At 30.1% G+C, this 11,323-nt stretch overlaps 1 protein-coding gene across 2 annotated transcripts; it reads left to right on the top strand.

Annotated features, from left to right (window-relative positions):
- The first annotated feature begins 1,538 nt into the window (after positions 1 to 1,538).
- On the top strand, positions 1,539 to 9,640 carry LOC127285746 (uncharacterized). Of its 2 annotated transcripts, none has more exons than XM_051311893.1 (2): positions 1,539 to 1,847; positions 6,864 to 9,640. In XM_051311893.1, exon 2 carries the CDS (start codon positions 6,868 to 6,870, stop codon positions 9,349 to 9,351), a length of 2,484 nt encoding a protein of 827 aa, XP_051167850.1. In that variant the 5' UTR covers positions 1,539 to 1,847; positions 6,864 to 6,867; the 3' UTR covers positions 9,352 to 9,640. The 2 variants fall into 2 exon arrangements, with proteins under 2 accessions (XP_051167850.1, XP_051167851.1); XM_051311894.1 differs by lacking the exon at positions 1,539 to 1,847 and adding an exon at positions 2,134 to 2,193.
- Positions 9,641 to 11,323: the final 1,683 nt, after the last annotated feature.

Raw genomic sequence — 11,323 nt, 5'->3', positions numbered from 1 at the left:
TCGACCAAAGTTGAATACTTAAGAGCTAACGCACAATAATTTCATAAAGAATATTAGGCCTTGGCACAGTGATATCGTAAGGGTGAAATCACATCGAGTCGTAAGGCTGTGTTTACATAACTACGTTTTGGCCAACAAAGAATGGAAATGTAATCGGAACCGTAACTGCAAACGCAACCGGAAGAATGAGTTAGAAGACAAACAATCTATCTATCCTTCTCTAACTCATTTTTCCGGTTGCGTTTGTGATTACGATTCCGGTTAAGGCCTGAGCAAAAGAGAAACGTAATCGGAATCGCAAACGTAACCGGAAGAATGTGTTAGAAAAGGATAGAAATATTGTTTGACCTTCTCCAACTCATTATTCCGGTTGCGTTTGCGATTCCGGTTACGTTTCTCTTCTGCTCAGGCCTTAACTCAGGGTACAGTCCCATGGCAGCGTTTTGCGTTGCGTTTTGTCACTAGACCATGAGTGTAAAAGAGATGCAGATATATGTTTGCTATGTTTACACTCAGGGTCTAGTGACAAAACGCAACGCAAAACGTTGCCATGGGACTGCAGCCTCATTCTTCCGGTTACGTTTCTATTCTGCTCAGGCCTTAATTCATTTGCTTGCAATGTTAAAGGCCTAAGCAGAACGGATACGGGATATGTAAGTTCCCGCAACCGTCTTTAATCGTGCGTTGAAAAACGGTTGCGCAAAACATTGGAGGAACCGTTTTTTCAACGCACAATTAAAGATGGTTGCGGGAACTTAGGCTGCAGTCCCATGGCAGCGTTTTGCGTTGCGTTTTGTCACTAGACCCTGAGTGTAAACATAGCAAACATATATCTGCATCTCTTTTACACTCATGGTCTAGTGACAAAACGCAACGCAAAACGCTGCCATGGGACTGCAGCCTAACATATCCCGTGTTCGACTTGCGTACTCGACCAAGTTGTGCTTAGGCCATAAGTTGTGTGTGCGCTATTAAGATCCGAAATCTTGTGTAACTACTCAACCCTGAACCCACTTGCGGCAACCATCTTGCTGTTTTGTCTCTTTCTTTATACATATGTTAGACAGAGACAAAATAAAAAATGGCTACCGCAAGTGGGTCGACACCAGATGGCGTATTGCAGCTCTGCGGTTCCCAATACGTTCTTTGCATTGCAATACGTTCTTCCGTTTACGATTGCGATTCCGGTTACGTTTTTTTTATGTCTAACGAAAACTTGTAAAGGCCTGAGCAGAATAGCAACCTAACCGGAATCATAATCGCAACCGGAATGATCAGCATGAAAAGGTCTATTTGTTCCCCATTTATTCTTCGTACATTTATATTTTTCAGAAATATTTAAAATTATTTTTGTCCTTTTCTAACTCACGTATTGCCATGACAACATGAGAGTTAGAAAAGGACAATGACAAAGTAACGCAAATGCGGACCGCTCGCGCAGTTTTAGGGAAGTGTAGAATCAGCATTAAGCCAAGAAAAGAAAAGACAACGACTGCACGTTACCATGACAACCTGTATAGCTGTGACTGTTCTTTTAAATCACAACGCCAGGAGACGGGATGATTCTTATTCAATGCTTTTTAATGGTCAGCTGTTGCAAGATTAAAGCTAGACAATTGTGATTATATATCGTGACTACAAAAGCGTAATATAATGAAAAATTGTGAAAACTGTTAACAAAATGGTTTCTATGTAATTCATTTGCTTTAAACTGAGAAATTTATTTTTAATTGAATAAGTTTTATGCGTGAAGTGCCGCAACGTACTTCGTTGTAAATTGTCGGCAACCGGATTTCACCGACTCTCTAACCTTACTTTCTGATTCTTGGAAGATTCATACTGCAAATGTAAGTTTACTTTTATTACCAATTAAAGCTCAATATAAATAGAAGAGAGTGGGGTAAACCAACCACCACCGTTTTTTTAAATTGTCTAAACGGTTAGATATATCGCTTATTTTAAAACATACATAAGTACATTTAAAATGCCTAATTTCTTTAGTTTGACATTTTCCCTCGTCCTTCTGCAGCGCTACAAGCAAAAATTTGTTTTTGTCTTATCCCGATTCAGAGTTGGAAATGTAAATTAAGTAATTTTGATTGTATTCTACATATGTAGTTTACTAGGGTAAATGTCCCAATTACTGTGATGTACGCAATCCAAAACCCACTTTAATGATAAAATAATAGAAGTGTAAGTGAAATAATTAATTATTTTTTTTGTTAAAAATCACTATTAGTATCAATTGAAATAGAAACGATACTTATTTAAACTTGAGAAAAAACAAATATTTTATTAAAAATATTAACTTTTTTAAAAATGGCATATGCTGGTATTACTGCAGGTTTGCATGAATTACTGCGCGCATCGTGTACACCAATTACTGCAGCGCTAAAAGAGTTGATTTAGAGGTTAGGTTTACTGGATAGACCACAGTAATAGCAGCATGACAAAAATATACGAATGCTCTAATTACTATTATAGGTTCAATTGAAACTTGAATAATTAATTTGATAATATTCGAAATATGCATCTTTAGTGGATATAATATCAAATATCATTTGGAATAATTTTTAAAGTCTTTTTGAAACAATTTTATGTTCTCAATTAGTGAGTTTTACTAATTTTATGGAAATCGCAGTAATTGGGACATCAGCAGTAATTGATATACTTACCCTATACAGGGTGATTTTTATTGATATCATCAAATTAATTAATAAACTACTACACTGAAAGAAAATTCATACTACTAAGTATTAAACTCATATTAGAGTTTAATATAAATGTTACAATTTAGGGAAAAAGTGCACCTATATTGATTACTATTACAGTTTTTATGAAAATATATAATGAATTTAAGAGTAACTATTATTTTAAGAAATAAGAATTAGTATATTTATTTTAAAAATTAGTATTTTCTTTATGAATTCACAGAATACGAAATATTATAATAAATAATTTCACAAAATAGTAAGAAAAATAACATATATCCGTATACTTATTTCACATTTTGTAAAACTTTATATTAAAAGTCACGGATTTTCCCGAGAGACTACGAATTTAACCGAAGTTCTGTCTGTTTGCGGCTTCGTGTCCTACTCGAACTTCTACGACTTGATCCGATTTTCGAAAGTGTTGTTAACCAGCAGAACGTACCTAATTTATTTTCAATTTATAAAAAATGTTTTATTAAAGTTATTTAATAATAATAAATTTATTATTAATTATTAAATTTATTATTATTTTTATTAATTTTTATTTTTTGATGTCATCTTTACAATTATTTAATTTTTATTTGCAATAAAAATTTTTATAACAATCATAATTTTTAATCTGAAAAAAAATAAAAATCTATATAAACAATTAATAATAAAAATGAACCCAGCGTAACCTCTATAAAATTACACCATTGGCACTAGTAAACTATTTTTTATTATTAAGTTATTATAAGTAAACTTCTTTCTCGCAAGTGGTAAAAATATTCAGTAGTTAGTATATAAGAAAACGATATATGCCGACCCCCAGCGAAAGTTATCGTTATGCGTATAGAATTGTAAGTGTAGGTTTCGTTGCGATCGTGTAATGTCTATGTATAAGCGAAATGAACGTGCGTGTTCATTAGTATGTGTATTAACCTGTATCGTAAGTGTGAATGTGTTGTTCCTAGTCTCACTTCTCTTCCTCCCGAGAATTAACGGAAACGTCCGACAGTTTCCGCTTTTTTTCCCTTTTCTTCTGACATTCTGAATTTTTCGTATAAAGTTTTACAAATATTAGAACGCTACATTCCATATAATGCAACAACTCTATGAGAATTTAATATAATATTTTCAAATATTGGTAATCTTTTTACGTTCTTTCTACAATAATTATTAATATTTGAAAAAAGATTTTAAGTTGGAACTTTAATATAAAGTATATTGAATTTTAATAAAAAGTACACTTTTCCCTAAATTCTAAAAGAATATATTAAAATGTAATACGCATTTTGTTATTTTTTCCTATGAAATTTCTTTCAGTGTATTATTTTTATATTTTTAATTTTGCACACTGAAAAAAAAATTTAATCGGTTCAAATAATCGGTTAATTGACTATTATCCAATAAATATATGTAATTGAACCAAATAATTTTGATAGGAATTAAATAAACTGTATTTAAACCAACCCAAGTAGTACGTAATATTACCGGGCAATATTAGTGTAATATTATACGTTAATTCGAAATACAGCCCAACCTCTTTTTTTTGGTGGTAAAAGGGGTCTTCCTCTACTTGGGTTTAGCTGCCAATTTTTTTCTACACTTTTTGGTGTATTTTGTGCAAGAAATTGCATTGAAATCGTCTGTCTAAGAAAAATTGAATTTGTTTAGGATTTTTTTTATGATTTTGGATGGCTTTTTGGTGGTAATAGGGGTCTTCCTCTACTTGGATTTGGCTAATAATTTTTTTCTACACTTTTAGGTGTATTTTGTGCAAGAAATTGTATTGAAATCGTTTGCCTAAGAAAAACTGAATTTTTTTGGGAACTTCTTTATGATTTTGGATGGCTTTTTGGTGGTAATAGGGGTCTTCCTCTACTTGGATTTGGTTGCCAATTTTTTTCTTCACTTTTTGCTGTATTTTGTGCAAGAAATTGCATTGAAATCGTCTGCCTAAGAAAAAGTGAATTTTTTTGGGAACTTCTTTATGATTTTGGATGGCTTTTTGGTGGTAATAGGGGTCTTCCTCTACTTGGATTTGGCTAACAATTTTTTTTTTACACTTTTAGGTGTATTTTGTGCAAGAAATTGTATTGAAATCGTTTGCCTAAGAAAAATTGAATTTTTTTGGGAACTTTTTATTTTTTTTTTTGGTTCCAGTGTGGTAATATTACTGTAATGTTAAGACTGTAATATTACAGTAATATTAACAGGTAATATTACCATGAGGCGGACATTTTAATTTTATTGTAATATTACGTGCTACTTGTGAATGATTTCGGTATTTGAAACAAATACCATTTAATTGACCTAAATAATAATTATTTGGTTTAAGTAAATATTTATTTGATAATAATCAAGTAACCAATAATTATTTGAATCAAATAATTTTTTTTTCAGTGCAAAGTTAAATAAAGTATTATAGTCATGATGTCTCAAAATCTATTTCAGTACTAAAGTACTAACACTGGTTGAGGTTTTTTTAAAACTGTTAGTCAATTTAAAAAGAACTATATTTCGTATAATATTTATACTATATTATATTCAGTAATATTCTAAGCTTGCAGTAGGCTTAGAGAAACTACATATAGCTTAGTAGCCATCCATAAATATATAATTAGAATTATAACATTTGACTTTTTAATAATATTTTTACATTTACACCCAGAGAAAAGATTTCTTTGATTTAATGAAACCAATTTCTTTGACTCAAATATGGCGACTAGAGTCAGATTTTAGAAAATTTTATCGATAGAGAGATTAAGTTTGTTAAAAATATTATGTATCAATGACGATTCAGAATTTTATGTGTTGTTTTACGTTATGGTAACTTCAGATAATGATTTAATTTTTTTAATATTTAATAAATATTATAAAAGAATTTATATAAGAAAAACACGAAATTGAATGGCAATTAAATAGCATAAATCTTATGGTGAGCTACCATCTAGTGGAAACAAGAAAAAAGTTATCTTACATAAGATTTACATAACCTCTCGCCCTGCCCCCAAAACGTCTTATGTAATTTATGGACGGTCTCAAATTTGATTTTTTTTCTATTCACAAAAAGAAAAAAATCAACAATTTTACTAGAATTTTTATCTTATATTTAATAATTTTTCAATTAATTTAATACTACACGGAAATTTTTTTAGAGGGTTGGGGATTCGAACGCGTGTTCAACGCATGTAATGGAGATTCTACAATAGGTGAAAAAGGCAAGTGCAAGTCCAAATGCAATTCCCATGAGTGCAAGAGAGATAGATAGACTACCTATCTCTTTCACTCTCATGAGATTGCAACTTGCACTTGCACTCGGCTTTTGCACTTATTCTGGAACCACCTGAAAGAGAGAACGCGAACCGACCTACTATAAGGGATAAATATCTGTGAATATATAATTTTCTTCTTCTTAAATAATCCAAACTTATACAAAACGAATCGTTATTTTATTGGTTGTTTATTTCAACATTTTTTTCCGGTTATTTTTTTTATCACACACATACCATTACTAACTTAAAGGAAAATAAATAAATGGAATTAGGAAGATTAATTGAGGCTCTGGATCTTAAAAGAGCCTATACTCGAATTTATATCGTTTTTGGCCTCTGGTGTTAAAATTTTGAAATTGAACAGTTTCAAAATAATAACTCTAGGCGCAATAAAACTTGTGTCAACATGTTGGATCCGTCATTTTGAATTTTAAAATTACGACTTTAGATACGTAATCAGCGACCTCAAAAACCTCCTGAGTAATGAATTTCAAGAAATTCTGATAAATTGAAAAAAAAATATCCGTCATATTGCTTTCGCCATTTTGAATTTGGAAAATCAAATACCAGATTCGGAATCAATGATTATAAATATGCAACCTTATAAGAAAATAAATTATGCAGTGCCGTGAAGATTAAAAAGTAAGAATTGAAAATCAGGAAAATAGTGAGCTAATTTTTAATCGACAGTTATAATATTGTTAATCCTTCAAAATGATGTATATGTTACTATTTTATATTAATAACTTATGTATTTATAACATAACGTGCAGCAAAAGAGAATCGAAATCATAACAATTTGTTATTACCCAAATATTATAATATACTGCACAACAATATTAAAAATATTGCCTAAAAAATATGTGTCTACATGTTTATTTAATTTTTTCAGATTCATGAACAGAAGAAGCATGACGCGGAGAATGGACTGTGAAACTTCGCACGTAGGTCTTTCTAAAAGACTCAGATTGTCAGGTTTGACTGATGAGGATGAGAAAAATATGTCGCTGGAAGCAAAAGTGGAAAAAAAAGAAGAGGATGATGGGGATCAAAATTTAGAAGTGGAAGATCTAGTCAATAGTAGTAGTGATGAAGATGTGACCGAAGAAGACAGCGAAGAAAGTACTTCTGATAGTGAGTTGGAAGCAGAAGATAATGAAAATGAATTGCCACAGCGTACGATGTTTCAAGGATTTTCAGGAATGAATGGAATGCGTGCTCCATTAAAAGATAATGGACAATTGACATCATTAGATCACTTATTACTAGAATTAACATACACTATACGATACAATAACACTTATGAACAGCTTGTGCGACGATTGCAATTATTAAAAAAGATGTATGTTAATATAAATATACCTACAACGAAAATGGCATTATGGAGAATACTTGGAAGAGACGATTCAAATTTAATCTATCGTTTATATTGTGAAAAATGTAGTCAACTTGTCGGAAATGGAAAGAAAGTGGAAAGAGATTGTGATTGTGGTTCTTGCGGTCCGTACAAGGAAGAAACATTTATTGCAACTTTTATTCAAATTCGTGTAGCCCCTCAAATTAAAGAGTTCCTAAATTCACCAAAAGCAGCCGAAGCATTAAGATACAAGGAAACCAGAGTAAAGTTCAATCCCAATGCAATTGAAGACATATATGATGGAGAGGAATACCAACGCAAATACAAAGAATACTTTGCAGAGGGATTAAATTTTACTCTATCATTATGGACCAAAGGATTGAAACTAACAAAATCATCGAAATCAGCTTGTTATCCATTTCTTCTACAACTCAATGAGTTGTCGCCTTACGCTAGAAAAAGAAATATGTTTTTGGCAGGACTATGGATTGGAAAAGGAAAACCTAATATGGGAATAATAATGAAGCCTATAGTTGAAGATATGAATGAATTGCACGACAGTGGAATTTCTTGGAAACCAACTGCAGAGCAAGAGATAGTGAGCAAGTTTACTGTTTCTATATTTACAGCTGACTCGGATGCAAGAGCAATGGTCTTAAGGATGAATCACTATAATCAGGAATACGGCTGCACATTTTGTTTAGCGCCAGGAAAAAATGTCGAAAAACGATGGATATATAATGCCACGCCTGCAGCTTTACGAACAATGGAAACGATGAAGAAGGATATACAAGAGGCAGTAATTAATGGTAACGAATCACGAGGTGTCGTTGGTTGTTCACGATTAGGAAGTCTTAGAAAATTTGATCTTATTGCGGGTCAAGTTGTAGACATTGCTCACAACGATTACTTAGGAAACGGTAAAAAATTCAACGAAAGGCATATGAAGGATGTAGGAAAACCTTGGTACATTGGTCAAGTAGACAAGAAGAAAAAAATCAATGAAATTTTGACGACTATTGAAACACCTTCAAGAATTTCACTGAAACCTCGAAGCATAGAAACATCGAAAACATGGAATGCTTCAGAGTGGCGTAATTGGATTTTATATTATTCACTTCCTTGTCTAGATGAAATTTTAGAAGAACCTTTCTTCAGTCATCATGCTAAGTACTGCGAAGCAATGTTCATTTTAAATAATACCTCAATTACAAATGAAGATTTAACAAAGGCAAAAAGCTATCTTGACGAGTTTGTCAATGAGACTGAGATTTATTACGGCGAGAAGAATATGCGGTTTAATGTTCATCTCAATAAACATTCCATCAAGTCAATTGAAAATTGGGGACCTGCTTGGGTATATTCAACTTTACCTTTTGAATCAATGAATCAACCAATTACAAAATCAATCACTAGTCCAAATCATCGAGCCGAACAAATTGTGACACGTTTTTTCATGAGGAAATTTATTTTACGTATGGCTGAAGAGGAAAATATAAGCCCTATAACACGAAAGGAAATCGAAGATCTGTTTGACAAAAAAACTGTACATGTACCTTCAGAAATGATGGAAACTCATTATTTTGTTGGGAAAGAAAAACTAAGAATGCGACATGCAAATCCAGCAGAAATTCAGCTTATGGCCAATGCAAGAACAGAAATAAAAGAAAATACTATGTTAAGTTTTTTTGAGGAAGCAATTATTCACGGTGTTAGTTATGTGAGAAAAAAAGATACAGATCAAAAATATTGTGACTATATTGCATACAGTCGTGGAAAAAAATTTATAATTATTAAAGATATAATATCCTTTTGTCATGAGGATGAGACAGTTGCCGGTTTTATTGGAGAAGAATTCCATGACCTTGGAGGAGCTTATAATACACAATATATGAGATTTGTAACGTCCACGAGAAAAAAAATTTTTATTTCATACCACGATGTTTTAGCGCCAGGATTAATAATAAATGCAAAAAAAGGAACTGTTGCTGTTCGCCTTTCAAATTGTTGGGAAATTGATTAAATTTTTTAAAAAAAATATACACAATGTCAAGCGTATAAGATATTTATGAAAAACGGTAATTGAACGAGATTTTTATTTATACTAACTGAATTATTTAAATTTTTAATGTTGAAGCTTAAGTACAGAACAGAATTTTTCTGTGTGTTACTTTTTAATGTACAAATACGGAAACCATAGTTTTGATAAAAAAAAAACTTTTTACTGATTCACTAATTCTGTAGAAAAAAATAATTAATGTAATTCTAAAAGTACCTGATTTAAATCTGAAATAAATATTTTTTTAAACACATTTAATTTTGATAAACTACTAATCTTTAATTTCCTATTCTTTTAGAATTTTTTTTATTTATTTGGTAACTTATGTATTAAATTACAATTCTGTATTTGTCAAATCATCACATTTTTTTTTATTATAAGTAATATATTTTAAAGAAATAAGGGTATTAATTAAAATTATAAAACTGAAGAAGGTTTTTAAATAGAAAATCAGAGACGGTACTGTTCAATTATAAATAATTTTTTTTAATGAAAATTCTAGAATTTATGTTCCTTGTTAATTTTAAAATTTAAGAATAATGTTTTGTTTTAAATTTTTAATTAAAATTCAAGGCTGTATAGTTTCGTTATAATATAATTATAATTAATTATATAATAATAAAATGCTTGGTCTGTCCTTCTGTCCTAACTTGAAGTTGGCCTTTTTTGATTTCACGTGTTTTTTTGAATAGTAATCTTATGACGTGTCAAATTTTGACAATTCTTTTTCTCATTTTTGCCAAAGTTGTATAATTGTGTTTCCAAATTTCCGAATAAGTTTCTTTAAAATTCCAAATTCGAAAATTCAATTCACGAAGCTGAAGTACACAACGTTTACCAACGAAATTTTTTTTAAATTTGTATATTCATTCAAAAATTCTATACAAATACAAAAAATTTATGATGAGAAAAAAGATGTGCCAGAAAATTTCGTATAAGATAGTAATTTGAAAAAAATTTATTTTTAAAAATTAATTTTTAAGGCACCAGGGGCTAACGAATACCTATTAAATATTAATTATAAAAACACAGGCCTCGAATCAACTTAAAGACACAAAAAAGTCGTTTTAGTCGATTTATATTCTAAAAAAAGTGGATTTGTTTTTTATTTTAACAAAAATATTTTACAGATTTTTAAATAAAAAATTTTTTTTTAATAATAATCCTTTTGGAAGGGTTAAAGTTGAAATTTTTAGAAATAATTAAATTTCAAAAGATATTGTTAATTTTTAAACAATTATTAAATTTTACAGAACTAAAAATAATTTATCAAACAATTTTTGGAAAACATTTTTTAAATTTAATTGAATTTTCAAAGATTTAAGGTATTAGTCGCGCGCCGGCTCTAACCAAAAGTTTGTCTTGAGTCTGACTCAGTCTGTGCTTAGCAAGAGGTATAGTTCTGAGTCAAACTTTTTGAAGGGTACAGGTAAGTTTCACTCAGAGCGCCGCGTTCTCGCACGTGTAGAACTAAAGTTTTGATCGCGGCAACGTCGCAATCGTAATGTACCAGTGCTACTGAATGTTAGAGTCACAAAAAGTGTTTAGCTTCTTTAAATCTATTTTTGAATTATTTATGATTAATAATTATGTATATAAATGCTTAAACTTTTTAAAAGTATGAGACTTACTAAGAATAATTAATAATTAAAGATGTTAATATTATTAAAAAAAATTCAAGTATGCTTCTTTGAAAACTAATTTTTAATTATTTATAATTAATATTTACATCAATAATGTATTATAAATTGGTTTATAAAGTAAAAAATAAATATTTCATCAAAAAATGTTTTTATTTCTTAACTGTTGAAATATAACCAACCAATTTAACGTTTCTCATTCTTATTTTTCTTAAAATATATGATTTAATTTTAAAAATTGAGAATTATTCAATACTAATCTATGTTGTGAAATTTTAAATATATTATTTTTTTAT

This window comes from Leptopilina boulardi, unplaced genomic scaffold, assembly GCF_019393585.1.
Source record: "Leptopilina boulardi isolate dan_hultmark-lab unplaced genomic scaffold, ZJU_Lbou_2.1 LbouV2_341, whole genome shotgun sequence".
NCBI lineage: Eukaryota > Metazoa > Arthropoda > Insecta > Hymenoptera > Figitidae > Leptopilina > Leptopilina boulardi.
The sequence above is the reverse complement of the archived record's forward strand: the minus strand, read 5'-3'. Positions and strand labels throughout refer to the sequence as shown.